General features: G+C 38.1%; 1 protein-coding gene across 1 annotated transcript; it reads right to left on the bottom strand.

Moving 5' to 3' along the window:
* Window positions 1-357: 357 nt before the first annotated feature.
* Window positions 358-24532, bottom strand: GPRC6A (G protein-coupled receptor class C group 6 member A). The gene is made up of 6 exons (XM_077900707.1): window positions 24291-24532; window positions 20181-20484; window positions 16950-17786; window positions 10091-10303; window positions 7312-7435; window positions 358-5074 (listed from the first exon to the last, which is right to left on the bottom strand). Exons 1-6 carry the CDS (start codon window positions 24482-24484, stop codon window positions 3960-3962), a joined length of 2787 nt encoding a protein of 928 aa, XP_077756833.1. The 5' UTR covers window positions 24485-24532; the 3' UTR covers window positions 358-3959.
* Between the last annotated feature and the right edge of the window lie 1532 nt (window positions 24533-26064).

Raw genomic sequence — 26064 nt, forward strand, 5'->3', positions numbered from 1 at the left:
TTGCATTTTAGCAATAAAGTATTTTACTGTGTGTATCTCTGTGATCAGTGTAAGATGATAACTAGATGAACCAGTCTGTCACTGGATTCTAAATGCTCTCCCACCCCCAGATCAGTTTGTTTTGACCAGTGGGAATGTTTCTGTTTGAGTAATGATTTGAACTTTGCTAAAACAACCTGTAAAACGTTGACTACTTATGTAATGGTGGATTGTTGGTTTGTCATAGAATTACAGATTCTTTTTTTGTGTGTTCTGTTTACTTATTTTTATTTCCTTATTTTAAAATAGTGTTTAGATATTGGCTTTATGACAGAAAAAAATCCCACTTTATTCCAAAGGTAGCAAGAAATTATTTAAAAGAGTAAGCAATTATTTAACTTATACTCAGTTGAATTTAAGAGCCCCAAAAGTTAACAGAAAAGTGAAAAGTACAATGGTCTTTCCCTTGTTATTTGTTTGTTTGTTTTACATGATGGCAAAGATGTAGTTTTGGCATCAAGGAATTCAGAACTTCATTTCTTATGTTAAATAGCATTTTTAAAATTCTGGAATAATTGTTGAAAGCTATGTAACTGTAGTAAAAGTCATAACTCTTATGAAACAATATTCCTTTCATTGTTTTATTGGCACAACAGTACTGGGATTTCTGTTTTGTGTGATCACACTCAAGAATCTGGAAGCTCTCCTACAGCTTTGCTCTCATGTCAATATGAGAAGCTGTTTTCATATCAACAGAGCAATGAGTCAGTAAAATAACAAACAGAATACTCATTTCTTAACACTTTCATGTACATCAAGGTATTTCACCCTTAACAATTTTATGAGATGTTATCACCATATTATAGGTGAATACATTTGGGTTAAGCAATAAGCTAGGATCAATATCTTGGGTTTGTTTGTTTTTATTGTTGTTGTTTAACATTCAATCCATGTCAGGCTAAGACTGTGGAAGATTTGCTTAGCAAGATAGGGGAATTTAACTTAATTCTGAAAGTGATAGGAATTTATTAAATTTTTTCTGAATACGAGAATGATAGTATTGAAACTACCCTGAGTAAGATCAATCTGTGGTGATGTATTGTGTGCATTAGAAGGGGAATTCTAGGGTAGTAACTAGTTTGGACTGTTTCAACAACAGAGATGTGGAGTCATGACAGCCTAAACTGGGGTGATGATAGCAGTGGTAGTAGAGAGGAAAGGGCAGCCAAGAACGTTGATCCAAAGGAGAACTGATTGCTCACTGCATAATGATGAAAACACTAAATATAAACTCCTTGAGAGGAGAGAACTTGTCTGTCCTTTATCATTGTATATGCCCTGTGCATAGAATTATACCTGGCACATAGTAGGCACTTATAAATGTTAGTGGAATAAATTAAACTAAAAACATGTGAATGCAATGAAGTGTAATAGGTGCTGTGACAGTGGCAGAAAGAAAGTCCTGGTAGAAGGGAAAACACTTGATTGTGTCTGGTGGATTAGCTAGAATGTTCTAGGAGGACAGAGGTGGAAAGGACATCAAGGCCAAGAGGAGAGGCAGACTCTGAGGCATGGAGTAGCATGGTATGGGTACAGACGATCACCAGCAGGTGACCATTTTTCAAGGGTAACATACCAGCTAGGAAGGGGCAGCCATTGTTCCTGGGCATGGAGAGTCTGGGCATCAAGATAAGAAATTTTGACTTATTAGAGGTTTTAGGACAACTGAGTAACATGAAGAGGTTTTTACTCTAGGAATACATGAGGTAGAAATGAATGGAAGGCTTGTAAGAACTCTGTGTTTGAAATAAAATGAGAGATCAGAGTCAAAGTAGGAAGCTGTTGTAAATATCTACGAAAGAGATTATGAAGGCCTAGGTTAAGGAAGTGATGACAGGGATAGAGGTCTTGGCAAGGTTTTGAGAAAATTCAAAAGTTAGAAAACAAAAGACAGGTGATGAATTAAAGGTATAGAAAGGTGAAGCAAAAGGTGGGGTCAGAGATGAATAAGATGATCTGCAGGGTTCTGATGAATCCAAAGGTGGTATAATATGCTGAGAAATGGAAAACAGGAGGAGGGGCCAGGAAAAGGAAGTAATGGATCAAATGTTAAACATGTTGACTTCGACAAGTCAAAGTACAAGGGACAAGAATGTGAGTTGATTAGAGTGACCAGAGACATGGTTTGGGGGAGTTATCTGGGCCAAAGTTAAGGTATGGAGATGGATGGTATTGTAGCAAGAAAGTGGATAGAGAGAAAAGGGATTTAGATTGAGGATGGCACTCTGGGGATTACCCATATTTGAGAGTCAAATGGACGAAGACATATGCTCAGGATGCCAGAATAGAACCAAAAGAGTCTTTGCATCAGATTGAAGAGTTTTGAATAATTGGAAGCTTTAGAGTATCATGTAGGGAATGAAGAAGGAGAATTTCAGGGAGGAGGAATTACACCACAAATGCCCATCAGATTCAAGGGAGATGAAGGCTTAAGAATCACCATTGAATCTGATAGATAAAAAGCCACAGACAGCTGTTCTTTGAACTACTTTGGCAGAGTGGTACAACTAGAAGCCAGATTTCAGTGGGCTCAGTGGGTCCAAGTCAATAATGACACTATTCCTTCAAACATTCAGTTGTGGAGAAGAGGAAGAAAGAGAGTTGTAGTTAAAGAGGTTGTCAAGACTGGAGACAATGTTATTTTGTATGTTTATCTGTTTTATAAGGATGGGCAGCAGTGTGAACATGGCATTCAAATCCTTATTAGCAGCTCTGACCTGGTCCCCTGGGCTCAGAGTCTTATATCCATACGATTGCTTGATACATCTTGAAATTACTCCAGGCACCTCAAATTCAATATTCCATCTCCTACTCTAAACCAGTCTTCTTCCCATATTGCATATCTCCTCCAATAAACCAGATAAGAAGGTCATACCTCACCCTTCACCAACCACATGAAGTAAAGTACCACTTCCTATATAGCTTAGATACCTATTCATATTCTTTTCTCTTTTCCCTCGTGTAGATCCGAATCCTCTCCCAATTAGACTCCATCCTCTATCCTGTTTCAGAGTGATCTTCCTAAAATGAGACTTTGAACCTGTCATCTTGATGACCTTCACCTCACAAGATAAAGATCTAAGCTTCCTATGAAAAAACTCCAGTCTGTGGTATTCCTTCATGATCTAGCCCCTACATACAAAACAGGACTCCTCTCTAGTAATACCAAATGGCTGTACTCCCCCGAGTGTACCTTCTTGACCCTTTCTTCTGCTGCTCCTTGCTTTCCCCCTTTATCTGGAACAGTTTTCTGTACTTTCTTTGATTAGCTAACTCTTATTCATCTTTCGAGACTTTACCTAAGTGTCATATTTAGCTTTCTTTGAAGCTCTCTTATCATCTCCCAGGGTGACTAAGTGCTGCTTCACTATACTGTTACAGTGCACTATGCACATGACAATCAGAATTCTCCACACTGAAGTGAAAATGTTGATATGTGACCCTCTCTCCTGGATATTGAACTCCTAGAGGTCAGAAATGATGCCTTGATCCTTCTTGTACCTTTGTATTTAGCATACGACCTGGCACATGGTAACTGCTAAAATGCTTGTTCAACTAAACTGAGCAATGAAGGCAGAAAGGTAAAGATGCTTTGGAAGAGAAGGAGAACCCATATGAAGAAGTTTGAGAAGAGGAGACAGAGGATATTACAAGGATGATGTAACATGGGCTAATATTGAATAAAAACATGGCTAACAGGAAGGAGGTAAAGATGGACGCAGAAGGAGGAACCAAGGCAGTTTCAGGTTGAGGGCTCTATTTTCTCTGTTAAACAGGTGGTTAGACAGAGGGAGCATTGGTGAACATGGTGGCAGTGAAGAAAAACAAACTATATATTCACTGGAAAATAAATGTACATTTTAAATACAAAGATCCTAGAAACATTTTATTCTCGAACATGCCATCTCTTCAGGACTCCTTCATATACTTGAAATTCTTTTTCGAGGCAAAATTTTAGGTACACTTATCGCATTTTCTCTGCATATGTGTGCAAATGCTTGTGCCTGAAGATCCTTGCTTTCCTGCCAGGCTGCAGACTTGCCACTAGAGCTGGGATTGGTTGTTGTGATACTGCTGTTAGTGGAGTCCAGTGAAACATGACTAATGGCAAGGCTGCTTGCAGTGTGGGAAGAGTAACTGTAAATCATCTTGAGAAAGGCAGATTTTGTGTTAGCCTCTTGCTTACAAATAATAATATAGCATTTGGGGAAGAATGTGCAACACAGGATCCCATAGTTAGAAATTAAAATAACAATAATCTCCACAGCTGGCAAATATTTACCAAATGTGGTAGCATAGATGGGGATGAATGTGATCCAAGCTATGAAATAAATGAGCATGCCAAATGTTATGAATTTGGCTTCGTTGTAATGCTCAGGTAATTTCCTGCCTTTGAATGCAAATATGAAGCAAATGAAGGCCAGGATGGCAATATAACCCAGCATGGTGCCAAATGCAAGGACGGATCCCTCCTCACATTCCAGGATAATGACTCTGGGCAAGGAGACATTCTCTTCCACAGCAGGTGCTGCAAAGATTAGCCAGATTGTGCAAATGACAACCTGGATACCTGTGCAAGTGAAGATGATGGGGATCGGTTTATAGAGGCACTTCAAGAAGTTCTGCAACTTGGGATCGAAGCTGAAGGCTAGCAGAATTTTCAGGGACTTCATCAAAATGCAGGAGATGCAGAGAGTGAAGCTCACACCAAATACAGTCTGCCTGGTTTTACATGTGAAGTCTTGTGGTTCTCCAATGAAGAAGCCTGTGCTGGCGAAGTTGAGGACATGACAGAGAAGGATCACGTAGCAGACCAGCAATCCCCCAGATGATTTTACAATGGGTGTGTTCAGGTTTCTTGTAAATATTATGCCAATGGCCAGAACAAGGATGATTCCTAGTAGGGAGAGGGCCAGGAGCAGTATAGCCAAGGAATCATTCCAGTTGAGATATTCCACTTCCTTTTCAAAGCACCTTGTGCTCCTGACAGGGGCCCAGTGAGTTTCATTGTTGCATAAGAGGCAGTGATCCATATCTAAAAGACAGAGGAGATTCAGTTACATTGCAAACATTTAAGCTAGAGTTAATTTTCACATTGGTTATTCATTCACACAGAATCCAAAAGAAGGCAAGAGAGAAAGTGTGAAGGTGAGGGAAGAAAAAGGGGAAGAGAAAGGAAAAAAGACCAGCTGGGCTGCAAGTCTTTAGGAAATCAATACTCAAGATAGCTGGGCTGTGAGTCTTTAGGAAATCAATACTCAAGATAGACACTAGCCTCTTATGAATTTGCTATTATAGGTGGCAGTTCAGGGACTCTGTTAAGAAGAAGGGCTTTGGAGTCAAAATGCATCTCAAGTTCCTTCCTCTATTACTTACGATTCTCATAATCTTGAATAAGTAATTTGAACTTTCTGATCCAAATCTTAAAAAAATTCATAAAGACCCTGCCTCACTGGGGTGCTGCATTCACGCCAATAAATATAAAATGCTTTGCACGGAGCATTACACATCTTAGACGCTCAATGTAGTGAAAACTACACTAATAAATAAATAAATACGACAGCAGTTCTTTAAGAGCAGAGAAAATATAGCCAAGTTGCTCTAAAAGCTCTCTAAAAGTGAGATAACACAAGATTGTAACCAATGACAGTAAATGAAGAATTAGTTATTTATTTATTTTTTTTCTAGGAGGTCATAAAATTGAGCTTCTCACACAGGCAGTGACAAGCTGGGAAGTGATTTCAGCTGATTCATGATGAGCTGATATTAGAGTGGAGTCTCTGGGAGTGTGATTGCCTCTGCTCTCCATTCTTACCCCCCTAAAGTTGGGGTCTCGCCTACTACCAAAAGCCCCTCCCCGGGCATCCATCTGAGAACCCTCCACAGTGCCCATTCTGTTTTATAAGGGGGCCCGCGTTCTCTTCTTTGTTAATCTCAAAGACAGGTTGTGTTTCTGTGTATAAACTTCTTCATTACCTCTCCAGCCTCTTCCTCTTTCCAAAACCTGTGTCCCTATAAATACCCATTCTTCTCTGTGGTCCCCTAACTGTTGCTGCAAGTGTGTGCCACCTTCTTCACCTGTTTGGCGAATGTTTCATGGCCTTTTCGATGTACCTGGGCTGTGTGCTGGAGACATAGGGAACAACAAGAGATGCTGTCCTTTCAGATCATCCTAAATCCTTGTGTTTCCTCCAGGGGAAAAGCGGTCATCTACACTTGTTCTTTCCCGGGTTATCAAAGGGCAACCCCAATTGTATTTTGAAAACTCGTGCACGTCTTTATGGGAAACAGACGCTACATACTCTATTATCCACTTGGCAGACAGTTGCTAGACATCGTATTACCTGGAAAATCCCCTCCCTGCCTGTTATCTAATTATTCACACAGCAGAGCCCATCTCTTGGGTTGGAACAAGTAGCATTTTTGTGAGATAGTGATAGAACGTGAGTGTTGGAATGTTAACATTGTCATTTATTCCCCTTGGAGCCAATGAGAAAAAAGAGTAAGCATTTGAGAACTGGTCCAGCTCTGGAGTTCTCAGCAGTTAGAGATGAATGGGGATGCATCTATAATGAACAATAAGCCAGGGAGGGAACAAGAGGCTTTAAAGTAAGCTTAACTCCAAAGAAAGCGCTGATAGCTCCTTTTAAGACCCTGAAGGCTGCTGGGCTCCTTCTTGTTCTCTAATTTGTGTATTTTGCTTAGATATCATGAACTGTTAAAGACAGATTTGTCAAACAAGCAGTTAGCATTTCATCTATGTCAATAGTTCACCCCTTCCTCTCACAGATGATTCTTTTTAGGCTTTACCGTTGCCTCTTGGTAGGAATAATGAGATCTCCAGGGTATGCACACCTCTGGGTCTCTATCATGCTCTGTTTAGCTAACTCAGCATTTATTTATTCATACGTACTATGCCCCAGTTACAAGGCAGGCATGTCTCTGTGGGGGACAGATGGACAAAAATGGATAGAATTCACATTGTTTTGAGAGATGCGAGAGAGGAAGTCCAGCTGAGGGGGTGACATCTCTCCTTGGAAGTGAAGTTACTTTTATATCTCTATTATGTATTAGTTATGCATCTGCTGATATAAAAGAGCAAATTCCAATGTAAAATGAAATTTCACTGGAATTTATTTTAGCAGGTGCATGAAATCCTTAAGTGAAAAACAAAACTAAACAAAACAAAATAGGATTCTTGTAAAAAAAAAAATCAGCCTAAGAGAAATGGTTCAGGTCTATCACAGTATGTGCTGTGGTGACTATAGTTACCTGTCTGGTTACTGTAGTGATTTTCAGGACAGTCCACACATTCATAGCAGCAGATATGTTGACTTCTTGTAGTTTTTTTCATTTGCCCAGGACTGCATTCCTTGGAGCATTTAGATCGAATTTGCTGCCAAGTGAAAGAAATCTCAAATAGATTTAAAAAAAAAAAGATTTATCCTAAGTAACTTTGACTTAATGTAAAGATATATTTACTAAATAGTAAACATTGGTCTCTTTAAAAAAAAATAGCACCATAGAATTGTTTTGTCATCTGGAGGAATGCGAACAAGTTTAAAAAACAGAAACTATTTCAGATAGTGATACTGCCTTAGGAAGAAGGAGTTTTTGTCCCATTAATAGCTTCTGTAAGCAAATAAGGGAAATGAGCTCTTTCAGAAAGTCCCTAGCAGAGGGACAAATGTATAGTGATGACACTAAAAGAGGGGACAATGGCTTGGAAATGTACAATCTTGTGTTATATAAAGACTTTAACTATATTGGAAAATAGAAACTTAATGGGCTTTTGTATTCTTCAGAAGAAGGTTAGTAATCATGCTGTCCAAGGACTCTGGCCAGTCTGACCTTCAAAAACAAAACAGTGGAGGGGCACCCGGATGGCTCAGTTTGTTGAACATCTGACGAATGATTTCGGCCCAGGTCATGATCTCAGGGTCATGAGATCAAGCCTGGAGTCTGGCTCCTCACTCGGCAGGGAGCCTGCTTGAGATATTGTCTCTCCCTCTGCCCCTCCTTCCACTCTCACACTAAATAAATAAATAAATAAATAAATAAATAAATAAATAAATAAATATTTTTTAAAAAACAGTGGAGATTTTGAATTTAAAACCATTAAAGTATTAGTGAAAAAGGCAACCTTAGCTATATAAATAGAATTTTAATAATCCTGAGAATTTAGGTTATAATTGTGCACACCGCAGTGTGAATCATATATAGCATCCTATTTTTATGAAGGCTTTTTTCAATTTACATAATAATTCTTTGCACTTCAGTTGTGCTTTTTTTCCATTCATAGTCCCTTTCTCATGGCATATCTTGCAAACTATATCTGTTATCATAGGGTTTCTTCAGATTATCTTAATAGCCATTCCTGAGCCAGGAACACAATCCAAGGACTAAGCTAACTGGCCTTTACTCTGGGAGATGAAAATATCTGGCTGAGAGAGAGAAGTAGCTGAGATTTGGTAGCCCTGTGTCCACAAGCAGTGGCTTTCTTCCTCTCAACACAGTTATTCCTCATCTGGGTTTTCAGCAGGCAGGACGTCATTAGGTGATAAAAGGGAAACCTCTCCTCTTCACATAAGAGACAGCAAAGACATTCTAAAGTCTGGTATTAATAACTTTGGAATATCAAAAGATATAGGATTATCTGAGGTTTTATACTATGGATTTTGATGATTTACCAGAAATGCTGATACCCCAACTAGCCTACATATTGACAAGCGGTTCCTGAAATCTGACTTAATTGGTCTCCTACTACCTCCTTGAAATATTTATGGGTTTTGCCATCAGAAAAGAAGACATGTCCATCTTTTTTATGGTGATCAGCCCTTTCCACTTAGTCACCAAAAACCCCTCTCACTTACTTATCATCCTATCACCTCCCTCTCACTGTCTCCCCTACAAAGTCTGAAGATAGTCTTGGTAAGGATTAAAAACAGTGGTTCTTGCAGGAATTTTAGTAGAGAATCCCCTCTGTATTCAGTACAAAAAATGAGTCACCACATAGTAAACTATGTAAAGTAAGGATTGAGTTGAGTTATGGTGTTTAGCAGAGTTCTGGGTTCACAATATTGTTGTGAGAGTGGAGGTGATAATGAAAATGATAAAGAAAGTTTGAGAACACAGAAAGATGGCTACATTTCTATCTTTCAAGGAAAAAGTATCTTGCCTTACTGAAACTTTGACAGGGAAAATTAGAATAAAAGTAGTGACTTGAAGCTTTGATTCTTTCATTCAGCACACTTTTTGAGTGTCTATTATATGTCATGCACTGTTGTAATTATTGGGGCCACAGCAGGGGACAAAACACAAAAATCCATGCTCGCATAGACCTTCATTCTAGCTCACAAGGCTGACAATAAGCAAGTTAAGAATAAGCAAAGGGTACAGAATGCTAGATGGTGATAAGTGTTAAGAAGAGAAATAAAAAGAGAAGGATATATAAGAAGTATTAGGTTGGCATTGCAATTGTAAATAAAGTGACTGGGGGAGACTGCCCTGACATGGCGACATTTTAGGAAAGATGGAAAAGAAGCAGTTCTCTTCTGATGTTTTCAGTTTTGTTAGTGACATAAGAAGCAAGGTCAATGGAATGTGAAGATGGGAAAGATGTGTGGGAGTCGGAGGAGAGAAGAAAAATTATGGAATAGGTATCCAGGAAGGTGGGTGAATTAATGGAGTAGGATAATAGTCTGATTGTCCAACAGCATTAAGGGCCATTGGAGGTGAGAGATCATGAATTTGAAGTGAAAACTGTCAACAAGGTGTTTTTGTTTTTGTTTTGCCAAGTTCAGCTACATGAGGGCTCTATTGATTAGGTAGAGAGTTGAATTTAATCAGGATCATGCTTTGGTCGAATGTGTATGATGAATACAGCATGAACAAGGAGTGATATATAAGTTGATCATAGAATTTAAGGAGGGAAATTGGGAACAGTAAACAGGAAGTGAGGTTATGGGAGGTTCTGGTGGGATCAAGGACTTTTGCAACTGAGGTACTAATTTGATTTGAATGCTATAAAGCAGGCCTACCACAAAATTACCTTAAGATTTCTGAACTCATTTTTTGTTTCTTGGTCTGTGATGATGAAGACATCATTCCTCAGATCATATTGTGCCATCTTGGTGATAGTCATGTGGCCGCCAATCTCCTTCCAGAGCACAACATCATATCCAGTATTCATATCCCCATGGGCATCAAAATGAAATGAATTCCCTTCATCAGTGAATGTCACATTTTTTAATACATCAAGTAACTATAAAATATAAAAATGGAAATAAAAACTAATGGAAATATGTATCTATTATCCCAAGTATAACACTGCCTTACATAGAATATCACTTAAAAGGTAAAAAAAAAAAAAAAGAAAAGGACATTCTGGACATTCTGGATCAGCGAGTGTGGTAATTAGTTGAGAAAGTTCGTAACTATCTGGCAACAATTTAAGAATTCTAGTCTGATTTCTGCCAAAGTCTTGCTCTGTAAACTTGAGAAATCAAGTTAATATTTGCAGAGGGCAGCTTCTCTCGCTTATAAAATTGAAATCTGGGCATCTTCTTTTTCCATGATGTAGAATTTCAGGATGAGTCCTCTAGGGGCAGTTGCCTGGGCTCTAATCTTGGTTCTGTATCTCATTAGTGATGTGGTATTGACCCAATTGCTTCCTAGGCCTCAGCTTCCCCATCTGTAAAATGAAATAAATGGAACCTTCATTATAGGATTATTATAAGGATTAGATGTAACTAAGCATATAAAGAGTTTAGCCCAGCGTTGGGCACAGATTAAGATTAGTAAGAGATAAATATCTGTTAACACAGTTAATTAGCTAATAGAGGTATTGTGCAAATAAATAAAAATACTTTGAGTCTATCAATTAATGATGCCACCTGACATTCATATATTACTTGCTAATACTCAGAAGTGTGCTATCCTTCTATGCCACAACAACTCAGTGAAACAAGCTGAGCAGGGATCATTTTCTTTTGTTAGATGAACGTCACCAGCCAAGGGGTGAAGGGCCTTATCCGGACCCACACATTTTGGCATTCAGTTCTTTCCATTGCATCTAACATTATATTAATTCAATAGCTTCTTATTTTTTCCTTCTGACTCAAAAGCAGTCATCAGTGTGTCATCTGGAGCTATAGAAGGCAGCAACATTCCTTTTTTCCTTCTAGTCACAGTTGGATCCTTGGCCAAGCCCGGAGTGGGTAATCCAAGCCAGAGGTTATTATGCTCCCCATCTGCAAAATGAGGGCTAAAGGGACAGAGGTACAAATGTGGGAAACAGTCCCTGGCAACAGCACCCTGTTCTCGGGGTGTCTCCCCACCAGACAAGGTTAGCTGGTGGGTGGAAGGTACTGCCAGCACCTGCCCCCTACATCCGTACCTTGTTACTAATTTGGGGGGAAGTATGGCTCTTATTATCTCCAGTCATTTTCACATCTGTTTCAGTGATTGTATGGTAAAGTGACCTCTAAATTCTATTTCCAATGTAATTCATAAAATGATTTTTTTTTTAGTTTGAGAGGAAAGAAATGCAGTGAAAAATTACTGGTCTTGTTACCCAATTTGTACAGTAAGAACTTGTATGCAATGCAATTAGGACAGGGAATGTTTTACTGACACAGAAGGCAGCTGTGTTGAGTTTGTGCTTTGGAGGAAGAATCATAGATTGGGAGGAAGGGACCCCGGCTCCACCATTAACCGGATATATAATCACAGCTAAGTAAATACCCTCTCTGAACACACTCGGTCTACTCTTCTAAGTCCATGAGATTATGAGGCTTCTGCAGTATGCAAAATCTGTGGAATGAAGCAGAAATTATTCTATTTGAATAGAGCTCTTCTTATTTTATTCCTTTGCAGTTAATCTTTTATGAATGTTTCTTTTCTTCCATTTTTTAAAATAGAATGTAAGAAAATCAATTTATATTTTAGGGTAAATATATTAGTTATGACAGATCAGTGATCAAATGTCACTTTAGTAAAATCTCTAAGCAATGTCTATTGATTTTATTATATGTCCCCACAGATTTCTTAGTTCTTTTAATGAACGTAAATGGATTAGTATTACTTTAAAGAAGCAGGACATCAGATCTAACAGGGTGGAATTAACCAGCAAAAGCTTTTTCCAGCACTTGCCTGGAAGAAAAACTGTGAAGGGAACGAAAATTTAAAAAAGGAAGTAAGGACCTATGTTTCCACCTCTACCTGTGTATTGATTTTTCTTTAGCAATTCACACTCACGAACCCCAGAAAACTCAGCTCTTTAGGGAGCATTTCCTTTCCTACTCTTGTGTTTGGACTATAATTTCCGTCTGTTTTTTTCCCTGTATTTAATGAGGCTTTCAAGGGTAAAGCTTTGACACATACATGTTCTGTAAATAGTGATAACATTGTATGATGCACATAAACTAGCCTAACTGTATGCTTGTCATCACAGCAGAGGGGGTGCAGGCAAACAAAACAGTGCATTCATGACCTGGTAAGTAAGATAGAGCATTTACTCCAGGTTAAGGTGAGTTTCAAACATTGGTGCTCTGATTATGAGGCTATTAAAGGCTTTTTCTGCCAATTTTTTTTCATGGAGACTCTGAAAGTCACTGTAAATTGACGCTACAAATCGTAAACAGTGGGATTTGCATTTCCATGTTACAGAATTCTCCCTTTGTAGGGCAGGGAACTGTTTTTGAGAACGCAAGGCCAGGAGGCCACACCACTCAAGCTGTTGTGGTTAATGTTGTTTTCCTTTTCCCTGTCTACCCTGATGTCCAGGACATTTCCCTAAGTAAGCTGTGCTGGTGAGGAAATTCGAGTCACAGAGGATGCGGCCTTGCATCTCTGGTGCCCAACCCATGTCCTTTTTCTTCCATGAAGTTTTCCATGCTGTGGTGGAAAGCATCCTGGACTAAGGCTGGAACAGTTTCATCACTAACTGTGGGTGACTGTGGGCTGGACGCGTATTGTGGGGGTCCCCTCCATGTCTAAACAGCTGCAAATCTTGGTCACTAGTAACATTTTCCTCTTGCCACTACTTTAGGATAGAGTGTAAGGAGCATGCACATGTGGACCTACCAGAATATTATAGAGGTTAGAAGTCAATGCCTACTATAGTAGCCTTTCAAAATTAGTTATTGTGGTGCCTAGGTGGCTCAGTAGGTTCAACGTCTGCCTTCGGCTCAGGTCATGATCCCAGGGCCCTGGGATTGAGCCCTGAGTAGGGCTCTCTGCTCAGCAGAATCTGTTCTCTCTCTCTCCTTCTGTCCCTCCCTCTTGCTCATGTTCTCTCTTGCTCACTATCTCTCTCTCTCTCAAAGGAATAAATGAATAAAATCTTTTAAAAAATTATTAGTTACTATTCTGCTTATCACTTCAAAATCACTATCTCCTCAGCATGTGTCTCTTCTGACTTCTGGACCAATATGTAACTGCCATTACTACATTTGAATGTCTCTGAAGCTCTTCGAATTCAACATTTCCAATACTGAATGCCTCTTCTCCCCACCAGACCTCTATTTATCTCTGTTTCTACCCCAACAAATGGTACCAATTGTCCAAATGTGGACTCACTTGCAACATCTTTGCTTTTCTTTGTCTGTTGTCCTTTACACCCAATCTATCTCCAGATGCTCTTCATTCTTCTTCTTTAAAATCCACATATGTGCATCTCCATCCTCACTGTCACACAGAATACTTGTAGTACTTGTACCTGTAGTATAAGCCATCATTATTTTATGCCTGGATTACCTAATTGGTCCTTCTACCTCTAGGCTTGTGTCCCTCTAACCAGTGCACATCACAGTGGAAATGAAATGCTATTTCTGCATTGGAAAGAGGAATCACGTGGAAAGAGGATCACGACACTTTCCTGTGTAAAAATATCTTTAACTGGTTCCCCTTTGCTCTATCAAGTCCAAACCTATAAACATAGTTTGCAGACTTTCTATTGAAAGGATGTCCCTATACCAGCAGTATCAGCATCACCTGAGAGATTGTTAGAAGGGCAGACTTTCAGGTATCCCCCCTCACCCGTGACTGAATTAGCATATACATGATAATAAGATTCCCAGATAATTCAACTGCACATCAAAATTTGAGATGCTCTGATTGATTGAGCCCTCATGATGGCTCCTTCACTAATCTCTTTACTTTCATTTACCCGTAGTTGCCATAAAACACTGAAATCTGTGGCACTATTTTCTTATCCATGAAGATGCCATGTTTTCTCTCCCTTCTCAAAGTATTTCTTTTTTAAAAAATTTTTATTTACTTATTTATTTATGATAGTCACACAGAGAGAGAGAGAGGCAGAGACACAGGCTGAGGGAGAAGCAGGCTCCATGCACCAGGACCCCAACGTGGGACTCGATCCCGGGTCTCCAGGATCGCACCCTGGGCCAAAGGCAGGCGCTAAACTGCTGCGCCACCCAGGGATCCCTCAAAGTATTTCTTTTCTAACTCCTACCCACCCATCATATTCCCCAGAGATGTCATGACCTCTGGGGAATGTTCTCTGAACCAGTACTGGATTGGTTGCCTCAGTTATGTGCTTCTCTGCCATTTTGTGTCTCTATGAAACAGAGCAATGCATTAATCCTCATTGTAATCAGCTCCTTAATTGTTTGATTGTATATAAACACCAGTAGACAGATGACTCCTTTAGGATGAGAATTGTCTTGTTTCCCATAATTTTTCCAACACTCAACTCAGTGCCTGGAACACTGAGACATCGGATAAGTATCTGCTAAATAGATGTATGAATTGGAAGTTTGACCATTAGACATTGGGTCATCCCATATGCATCACTTACTACTTTGCACATATCATCATGACTAATGGAAAACAAAGCCCCCCCCCCCCCATATCACTGGTCACAACAAGGAGGTGGTATCCTCATGCACATCTGGCTAACATTAAAAATCTGTTGAAGTAAGATAATTCTGATTGTACCATTCCTGAAGACTGCTCACAGATGTCACCAAATGGGAAGCCAAAGTAAGCGATATCTCCAAATATTGGGAAAAACTTCTTTAAAGTTATTTGAATGTAAAATTATTTAAAAAGTAATATTCAAATACAAATGAATTTTACCAGGGGTCAAAATAATCTTTAGGAAAGTATCTTTGATTAGTGACCCTAAATGTTGCTGATCTTTTAAATTTAAAGTGTATGGAGATTTCTTCATAAGAAGACAATTGTCTGCATTATTTGTCCTACTCAATCTGGCACAGATGTGGTTCACTCACATTGTGATCAAAGGAGCAAGTCACTCACATATTCCTCCTTTCCAATCTGTTTCTGTTTGTTTCTAGATAACCAGGCTCCCAGGGGGAATAAAGAACAACCCCAGACTCTTAACTGTTTAAGTAAAACATTTTAGAAGACGCTGCTTAGATTATACTTTCTCAAGTCTTTTCCTCCGAATGTTTGAGATTTACTTCTGATTTAAAATACTTTCCCAGATCTTTGAGGGATAAATAGTTCTTTTGATTTGCATTTTTCTTTCCTTATGAAGCTCTTTAAGTCTCTCACCTTTAGCCTACCTGTCCCTAGGATTGTCTAATTTTTCTCTATTACTCCTTCTCAACATCTTATTCCAAAAATTTTGTGTAGTAGTTTCATTGTTGTGGATCACTTAATGTATAGTTTTTACCAATCCCTCATTACAATTTTATATTACAAAGAGTGTGCTTTCTAACAGATGTCTTAAAATAGCTAGGCATATATGTACAGATTTTTAAAAGATAATTTTAATAAAAAAAATCCTAATCTCTAGTCTTAACTCTTCATAAGGTTTTCTGCCTTGCATTTACAAGATCAAAACTAGTTTTAAAATGAGCAATTTAAAAAACCTTATGACCATCACATGATCCACCCAAATATAAGCTGATGACCTCAGACCTTGGAGCTTGTATTTGTGAGTGTTTAAAGTAAAAATGACAAAAATAGAAATAGCCTGTCCTGGATACTCACATATATGGTACGAATTGAGTCTTATTTCCTTTTGCCGCCTTCTCCTTTACACATTTGTAATAATTATATTTTTGGAACATAATTCTGCATCAAGACAGACAAGCTTATCTTTGAATACACACTATTGAGAAATCTAGTTTTAATGAGTAAAATTTACCATCATATAAAGCAACAATTTGCATGTAAATGTCTTGTTTAAAGGCATATAAAAAACGTAGTGGAAAATTTTCACTAAAAGGGGTCACATTAAGCTTGAATTTGAGTTTCTTCAAACTAATAGAAATGAAGAAAGGAAAAGACTTCTTTAACCCACAATTAGTGGCTCATGTCAACCTGAGATACCATACAAATTATGATTCATCTAACCAACATTAATTTGAGGAAGACTGGAGTCCTAGGGAGACTGTCCTAAGAGTTGTAGCTGAAGGCTTTGAAAACTATTAACCACCAGAGATAGCATGAAAAATTAAGGACATGGAGGCAGAAGACCCAGACTAGAGTCCTATTTCTTGTACTTTCTAATGTTAGTTTCCTTATAGATAATATTTAATAATAATAAAAGGGCCATTAAACATTCATGGTCTTGTGTCAAAAGCACTAAAAGAGATAATTCATATGAAGCACTGAAAAACTGTAAGATTGGATACAAATCCATAAACTCACAGAAAATAATACTATAAACTGAATATTCTTGGAAAATAAAAAGAAACACCAATTTAGAGGGTCAATGTAGTAGTGAAGGCAAAATAAGAACTCTAGTATCCTCAAGAGCAAAGAGCTAGTGATAGAAATGCAGGGTATTCAAACACTGAAGGTATCTACTTACAAAAAGAATATGATAAGGAGTAGCTAATATAAATATTTGCAAATTAAAGCAAGGAAAGAAGTGACTGTAGGGGAATTCTCTTGGATGTGTGAGTTAGTACCTCCCATGGTTGAAAGGCGTTGGGGTTCTGACAGTCTCGAGCTTGGCAGAGATCCCGAATGGCATAACCAAGGGCAAGAACTGCGAGCTGGATACTGTGAACAGGTCCTGGTTCAGTGTAATCCCACAGGAAATCATTTCTCAGGGAGAAGTTCCTTTCTATATCCTTGTTAGCCGTGTAGGCCAAAGTCCCCCGAGAGCGGCTGGAAATGCACTGACTCAAATCACTGTCCTTGACATGTGCACAGGCAGACAAGAGCATGGCATATTCATTTAGGGGCTTGTTATTATCTCTGGGAAACATATGCAGGTTTTGAAGAAAGGAGTGGAAAGAAGACATATTCCCTCTTCTAAAGGTAAACCCCACAACTTTGCCAATCCTTTTAACATTAGGGATGGTGGTGATCTTGGTGGCCATGGACCAGTTATCACTGGCAATCCAGATCTTATTTATATTCCTTTCTATAGCTTTAGTGAAGAGATTGAAAACATGGAATTGCCTCAGAAATACCACAATGACATTAACCTGGGCTTCTGCGATGATTTTCTCAAGGGTCTCATTGATCCTGATTTCAATGGTATCATCTGAGAGGAAGGCTGGGAGAACCTCCTTGAAAGCTATGCACACATTATTTGCTGCGGTCTGAACTGCAAAAGTGTTGAGGGCCAGTCGTCCGTAGTCATCATCTGTGGCTATGATGCCAATCCAGTTCCATCCAGATTTCTGAATCAGGTGGGCCATTGCTTTAGTTTGATAGAAGTCACTGGGCACAGTCCGTAAAAATGAAGGAAAGCGAATTTTGTCACTTAGGATTTCTGCAGTTGATTCATAACTCACCTGGAGATTGATAGAATCTCTTAGTTATGGTGTTGATGTACTTTGGGGGGGCTGTTCACACTCTCTTTTCTGTGATCTTCTGTACAATCTTTTCCTAAATTCTCTGGTCCTTTACATTCTTCCCTTTCAATGAACTTCTACTTTATAAATAGCTTAAATCATGACAGTACCCGGTGACTGTTTAGAGTCATTGCTCCACAATCATTTCATATTGTGTTCAGTACAGTTCTCTGAAAGTTCAGGCTCTACCTTATATTTCCAGCTACATTTCTGTATCCAATTATACCTATCTTATATCTCATGCCAACACGAATAGGCGAATATTATTTAAATGCATCAATACAGGAAAAATGCAGCTGGTTGAATAAGCAAAATGCATTTTGGGACACCCAGCATGTTCAACATTTTGTCTAATTGACAACTTTGGTAATTTTTATTGTAGGTAGGATAAATTATCCAGCCAAATAATTATCTAGTCTAGGGGGTCAGCACACTTTTTTTTTTTCTGTAAAGGGAGAGATAAAATATTTTAAGCTTTTTTGGTCACATACAGTCTCCATTGTGTGTATGTGTGTGTGTGTGTATTTTATATTTTTTGTTACAATCCTTAAAACAAGTAAAGACCATTCTTACTTGGTAGCTTAATAGCTTGGGAGCCACATTTGATCAACATGCTATAGTTTTCTGGCCCCTGCTCTACTCAAACAAGCATCAGCATTTTGGGAGACCCACCTAACATGTATGCAAAGTTTGGCTTGATGTACAGCTCTGGTGATTTTATTCTAGGGGGAATTATTATTAGCTGCAATTCCAATGTGTTTCTGACTCGGAATATATATATTATATATATATGTATATATATATATACACACACATATATATATTTTTTTACTATTTCAGCAGCCACCTGGTATGGTGGAAAGACAACAGGCTTTGGAGTCAGACAAACAGTCAGAATCTTGACTTCAATAAATTTGGGAAAATTAATATTTCTTTACCTATGAAATGATAGGATTCCCATGAAGATTCAAGGAGAACATTCAGATGGATATTGGCCCATAGTTGACATTGACTAAACCTTAGTTCCCTGACATTGCTGTGCAGATTTCCATTTTGTACCTAGCATCCCTGTGCTCATCTACATTTGACACCTGAGCTTCAGTAAAATCAGTGTCCCCTGTGGAGAGTCCCCTTTCCTTTTGTGTTGTCTATCATGGAAATTACATTTTTACATGACATAATCATTGTTAAAAATAGTCTACTTTTCTTACTCATCACCTAACTAGCATTATATGTACTCTAGAAAACTTGAGCCAAAGCTTTATCTCTGAGTTATTTGGGGGGATAATTCTTTTGTCACTTTGGATATAAACTTTTTTTTTTTTATCAACCTCACTAGGCTATATAATGGAACTCTCAGAGTTCTTCATGGGTGTATGCTCTTATTTACTCTAACTCCAGAAAGTTATGTATTTTAAATTCTTATGCACATTTATTATATATATATTTTCCATCTGTTCACTTCTATCAAATGGCTATTTCTTGATAACATGACTATTAACTCTTTCTCCTTTCTAACTTTTGGCTTCTAATCTCCCTGGAGCCTAGAAACAGTGGCTTAGTGAATCACAGAGTAATGTGATGGGAAGGTAAGTAGACTCAAAATGCAAACCAAGGGGACGTGCTAGACTCTTGAGTAGAGTGTGCAGGACCTCAGTGAAAGGCTCTTTATGTTGGTTTTGGTCTTTCAGAGGCCTTTTTGCTTACTTCCTGATTATATATTGGCTTGCATTACAAGGAGACATGTAGTACTATAGTCTCTGCTCAATGCTTCCCATCATACTCAGAAGAAAATGCAAATCGTATCACAGCTTAAAAGATACTGAATGACCAGCCCTTGCTTATCTCTGGAAATGCACTGCTTATTGCACTTCTTTCTATATACCTGACCTAGCTATATTGACCTTTTGCTATTCTTTGGACATTTCAACTTTGTACTTACTGTTTTCTCAGCATAGATACTGTCCTCTCCTCTCCTCCCTGTCTTTGCTTGGCTGTCCCTTCCCATTCGACCTGCATGTCCTCTTATCTCCCGATCTCTCTTCGGTTTTCTTCATAGCACCCAACTGATGTTATTTCAGAAACAAGGGATTTGAGGCCCTCAGAGATTTGTCTTATCTGAATCCCAGTGAAAACCGTCAGAAACTGGATCTGACATGACAGATTGAGGGGCGACTATATTCCCTTAGTGCTCTGTCCATTATACTATCCAGAGTAGGGCACCATGCCCTCTTTGACTGAAGAGAAAGAAAGAATAAAATAAAAGCAACTCCCTAATCTTCTAATAATAAAGAATATGCTCAAAACCAACATCTAGGGTAAGACAAGACCTACCTGTGGCATGAGCTGTAAATTCAGCATCCTGGAGACAGCCATTGTTATTTCTGAGTAGCCAGCACCTATTACAGCCTTAACTCTTGGCATGTAGCTGGAATAATCACACTTAAACTCCACAATTTCTCTGGAGCAGTTGCTCTTAGAGAGAAACCTCAGAGTGGCTGCCATCGCCACTGTGACTTCGGTACAGGTGTCATAGATTTCATACCCCAGTTTGACTCCGGATAATAGTGTTGAATTGTTGATCATCTCAATGCTATGAATCATGGCAAGAGTTTGAAGAAAAATTGATATTTCAAAGCTGTTGGGAAACAATTTTTTTTAAATCAGAACATAACTCTTCTATAGACATTATGGTAACTCATTTTATTCACATTTCTGCCTTACAATAGACCATTTCTGGACCAGTAAAGCTGGTCTAAACTTTATTTATTTAAAAATAATTCTTGGTGGAAACCTTTCTAAAAGGTATACAGGGTCTCAAATGGAGTCTGTGGAACAGAATTTAACTTTTTCTTAATTAATTTTGGGATCATTTGAATACTCAGTTTAGTATTCTGCAGTATGAAGATGTGTCTGATTTTTAGTCCTTCTTCTAGTTAGATGTCACCATTTTATTGTTATCCAAGTATCTATTCCTTAGACTCACTAGCCTGTGTTTTATGTGTTTTTTTTTTTAATTATACACTATTGTGGTTGGAAACCAGATTAATAAGACTCTTAAGAACTGGACAGTCCGGGTGGCTCAGCGGTTTAGTGTCGCCTTCAGCCCAGGGTATGATCCTGGAGACCTGGGATCGAGTCCCACGTTGGGCTCCCTGTGTGGAGCCTGCTTCTCCCTCTGCCTGTGTCTCTGCCCCTCTCTCTCTCTCTCTCTCTCTCTCTTTGTGTGTGTCTCTCATGAATAATAATAATAAAAAATCTTTAAAAGAAAAAGACTCTTAAGAATTACATATAAAACAGACTGTATGTATAAACACAATAGTTTTCTTCTAGATGAAATGTACTATTTTAGTTATGAAACATAGCTATTTCCTCTTTAAGTGGGTTTTCCCAGTTGACCTCTTGATTTGTGATTACTTCAGGGCATTGAGTTGCTTGATTACTGATTTACAATTAAGTTTATTGTCACCTACCACTGCATATGTGCAGTTACAAACAGTACCTAATATATAGTAAAGATTAGTAAGCATTCAAATGTTTTTTAAATGAATAGAGGACATTATTATTATTATTATTATTATTATTATTATTGTTTTAAATTCCAGTACAACTACCATGCGATGTTATATTAGTTTCTGGCGTACAATATAGAGATTCAAAAATTCTGTATATTGCTCAGTCTCAATATAAGAAGTATACTCTTAATCGTCTTTGCCTATTTCCCCCAACCCCCTACCTACCTTCCCTCTGTTAGCCATCGGTTTGTTCTTTGCGGTGAAGAGACTGCTTTTTGGTTTGTTTCTTTATTTTTCTTTTGTTCATTTTGTATCTTAAATGGGTGAAACCATATGGTATTTGTCTTTCTCTGATTAATTTCGGTTAGCATTATACTCCCTAGACTTATCCATGTTGTTGTAAATGACAAGATTTCATTCTTTTTTTATGGCTGAATAATAGTCTATAATGCTCCATCATAGAGGAGAATATCATTGTTCAGGGTATTGATATTTTTAAGTTTCCTTTTAGTTCATTGAGTTACGATAAATTAAAGTATTTGAATAATATTTGTCATTGGAGACTATTTTTTATTTTTTATTTTTTTAAGATTTTATTTCCAGGATCACGCCCTGGGCGGAAGGCAGGCACTAAACCCTGAGCCATCCCGGGTGTTGGAGACTATCTAAAAGTGAAGTTTGGCAAATCAGCATTAAGTTTTTAATTTAAAGAAAGAAACAAAGAGGAGAGAAAAGTTTAAGTAATGAACTATAACCAAAATAATGAATTAAATGACATTTAAAATGTATAATATCTTCAGGGTCCCCACATGTTAGCTCCATGAGAGTCTAAACCTCTTTGCTGTATTCCTTCAGTATCCCAGTGTCTAGAATAGGGCTTAGTTAATGTAGGCACTTAGTAAATAGTTGTTTGATGCTGAGTGAATACTGTTTCTGTCCCGGAGTGGCAATAAGGTGAAAGGATGTTCAATTCAGAGATTTTTTTTCAGAAAAAATTTGCTTATTAGATCAATGATTTTTTTTTTTGTATTTTCCATCCTTAATTGTTGGCTTAAAATTGTGGGCCTCAAATCTGCAGTCATTCTTTGGGTACCAATTTAATGCTCTGAAATTTTTAATGAATTATCCTGAGGCATTTGCTAGTATTCCTGATAATCAATATTTAAGAAGACAGTAGCTTAAAGTGTTCAACTTCTAGAGAGAATGCCAGGAAGGAATCTTAGTGGGATATGCAACCACATTTTATCTGATAGTTGGTAAACACTTTTTGATAAAGAAAAAAAGGGGGGAGGAAAGAGAATGTTACATTTACATACAAAAACATCAAGATAGAAAGCAGGATTTCAGAGTGGAAGGAAGCATGGCAGTCACATTGCCATAGCAACAGAAGCTGATGCTGCCTGTGTCCTTAGAAGTGATCCGGGCCCTTCTTTTACAAAAGAGAAAATTGGAAACTGGAACTCAAAGAGTTTAAGTGATGTGCCTAAGTCTATGAAATTAGTTTGTTCCCAGACAGAAATTACAATTCAAGTATCTTGCTCTCCTTAAAAAAAAAAACAAAAAAATCCATTTGTAACATCCTCTGCCTAGCTTTACTCTTCAATTATACACTGTGCCATGTGTCTTTTCTATCATCAAACTTTCAGGGGAAAGTGTTCATAAAAGAAGAAGGAACAATTTAAGTTGAAGTAAGGTCTAACTTTATTATGAAAGAATTAGATTATTTCAAGAATGAAATGAATGCAGTACTGACCAAAATGCTAGTGTAGAGAGAAATTTTAAATGTAGACTATTTTAAACAAAACACTAAATAATAGATTGACATTTATTTATTTATTTATTTATTTATTTTTAAAGATTGTATTTATTTATTCATGAGAGACAGAGAGAGAGAGAGAGAGAGAGAGAGAGAGAGAGGCAGACACACAGGCAAAGGGAGAAGCAGGCTCCATGCAAGGAGCCCGATGTGGGACTCAATCCCGGGACTCCAGGACCACGCCCTGGGCCGAAGGCAGGCGCTAAACCTCTGAGCCACCCAGGGATCCCCTAGATTGATTATTTATTTATTTATTTATTTATTTATTTATGATTTTATTTATTTATTCATTCATGAAAGACACACAGAGGAGAGGCAGAGACACAGGCAAAGGGGAGAAGCAGGCTCCACGCCGGGAGCCTGAAATGGGACTCGATCCCGGGTCTCCAGGATCTCATCCTGGGCCAAAGGCAGGCGTCAAACCGCTGCGCCACCCAGGGATCCCTAGATTAATATTTAAAACAATATGCAGGGGATCCCTGGGTGGCGCAGCGGTTTGGCGCCTGCCTTTGGCCCAGGGCGCGATCCTGGAGACCCGGGATCGAATCCCACGTCGGGGTCCCGGTGCATGGAGCCTGCTTCTCCCACTGCCTATGTATTTGCCTCTCTCTCTCTATGACTATCATAAATAAATAAAAATTAAAAAAAATAAAATAAATAAGACAATATGCATATTGTGGATGATAGAAACATGAATAATGAATAGTATAAATAGATAATATAATATAAATTGATACACATTAATGTTAATATGTAATAAATATATATAATATAAATATAAATGTGTTAAGCATGTTGGTAGTGGACAGGCTATAGTTCCTCTTAACTGGTTTCCTCAAGTGACTTCAAGGTTTGTTTGTTTGTTTTAGGCAAAATTCAAATAAATATAATAATGGAAATCATTCATTGCCTCTGCACTTGGAGATTGATTATACATACAGTGCTGATATATTTCTCTTTTCAGGAATGATTGCAAGACTATATGCAACTTAAAAATATATGAGTTTAAGTTTTATAAAAATAACTTAGATGTTAATACAAGTGAATGTTTACATGCCTTAGTTTCATAATATACTCTGGAAATCTAAAAGTGTTCTTTAAGACTTTACTCACCCAACACACTTCTGGATTTCTGGTCGTCTGGGATAGTCTTCTGAGGGCAGCATTTTCTCATGAATGGCAAATAAACCTCCAATCATGATATGTCCTGGAGAAGTGGCAGCCACAAAGTCATCAGGAGTCTGGCAAGGCTGGGAAGTAACAAGAGTACTCCCAAAGCAGGTAATCGGTATAATCAATAGTGCCATGCTTCTATCTCATTTGCTCAGTTCAGTGAGTTCTTAGGGATCATTAAGCTCACAGAGTGCCAACAACATGGTTTCTATTTCACCTGTAAACACCATGTAAGGTATAGGGCAGTGTCAAAGGCCGGAAGCATTCAGTTTTCAGATGCTTGATGATAGTCAAAACAGTTCTTCACCAATAAGAACATATCAGACTCTAACATTCCATTGTTGGAGATGTGTCCTAGCAGTCATGCTAGGAAAAAAGTTATAGAATTAGAAACACTGATCCTCCCTGGGATAGTACTCTTTTGCCTCACTGATATGCCAAGGACTTTGGGTCATGTTGGCATTTCTTTTGAAGTAGAATACAAGAATTTCCAAGAGGGTGCAGTTTGGGAAAGGCTTCCCATATCTGGAGTGGACATTTATGCATTTCCAAAGATCTTGCATTCAAGGCCCAAAATCTAAAGTGTAGTTTATAAACGGTTGAGAAAAATAGCACTCTGCTTTTGTTTCTCCAGAAAAGCTCTTTTTAAAAAAATGAAATTGGGCAGCCCGGGTGGCTCAGTGGTTTAGTGCCGCCTTCAGCCCAGGGCGTGATCCTGGAAACCCGGGATCGAGACCCAAGTAGGGCTCCCTGCATGGAGCCTGCTTCTCCCTCTGCCTGTGTCTCTGCCTCTCTTTCTCTCTCTCTCTCTCTCTCTCTCTCTATGTGTGTGTGTATGTGTGTCTCTCATAAATAAATAAAATCTTTAAAAAAATGAAATTCAATTAAGTTTAGGTATTTATCCCTCTCAGTTTACATGTGTTAGAAATAAGTAGTTTTGGTGGTAATGGGCAAGCCTAAAATTGAGATGAAATTTACCTGAGCTAGTGTTTGGCTTTAAACAAGAAAGGTCTGTCATAGATCATTGACATTGCCATAGTTTGTAGATTTTAGTTTTATAAATTTGGAACAAATTTTAGTCAACATGTTCTTACATGCTTAGGAATCTGAACTGATGTGATTTAATGGATATCTTTTAGAATCTAACAGAGGATAGATAAACCTCAGTAACTTGGGAACCATTAAGAAAAAGTTTAAAAAATTTTAACTTTACTTTTTAAAATCAGTCTTTTTGAGACATTGATTAAGAAAGACTATATCATGGGCGGGCAGTTCCAAACTCCATACAACCAGTTTGTTGTTGGGAAGCTGACACATTTAAAGGAATTTCAGAAGATAAAAGAGTACAGTGGCTATTTTAGTGATTTTCATCATCCAGATCAGCCTTAGGTTCCATTGACATGTGAGGTAATGGCAACCGAAGAGTGGACGAGTTACAGCTCTTCATACAGCGTCCAATGTTCCTTAAGTCCTACATTCTTACCAATGGAAGAATTTCCTCTGTGAATCCAAATCAGTTAACTTCAGTTATTCGAAAGTTTAATATACATGGATTTGAAGTCTCTTCATATGTAAAGTAATTGCATTTTGCCCATTGTAATCTTATTATTCATTTGTGTATGTATTCATATGTGTGCAATTGGATATATTTGTTTTCATGAATGTAGGCATTTTGCTCAGATAACCTCCAAGGTCTACTGCAGTTACAAATTCA

Source organism: Canis aureus, chromosome 1, assembly GCF_053574225.1.
Source record: "Canis aureus isolate CA01 chromosome 1, VMU_Caureus_v.1.0, whole genome shotgun sequence".
Classification (NCBI taxonomy): domain Eukaryota; kingdom Metazoa; phylum Chordata; class Mammalia; order Carnivora; family Canidae; genus Canis; species Canis aureus.

Excerpts from the sequence above, each read along its gene's own strand:
- GPRC6A (XM_077900707.1), bottom strand. The coding sequence starts at position 24,484 with ATGGCACTATTGATTATACCGATTACCTGCTTTGGGAGTACTCTTGTT. Across the intron at positions 20,485-24,290 it reads GAAATCCAGAAGTGTGTTGG|CTTTGAAATATCAATTTTTC; the intron begins GTGAGTAAAGTC and ends GTTTCCCAACAG. Across the intron at positions 7,436-10,090 it reads ATGAGTTCAGAAATCTTAAG|CAAATTCGATCTAAATGCTC; the intron begins GTAATTTTGTGG and ends TTCACTTGGCAG.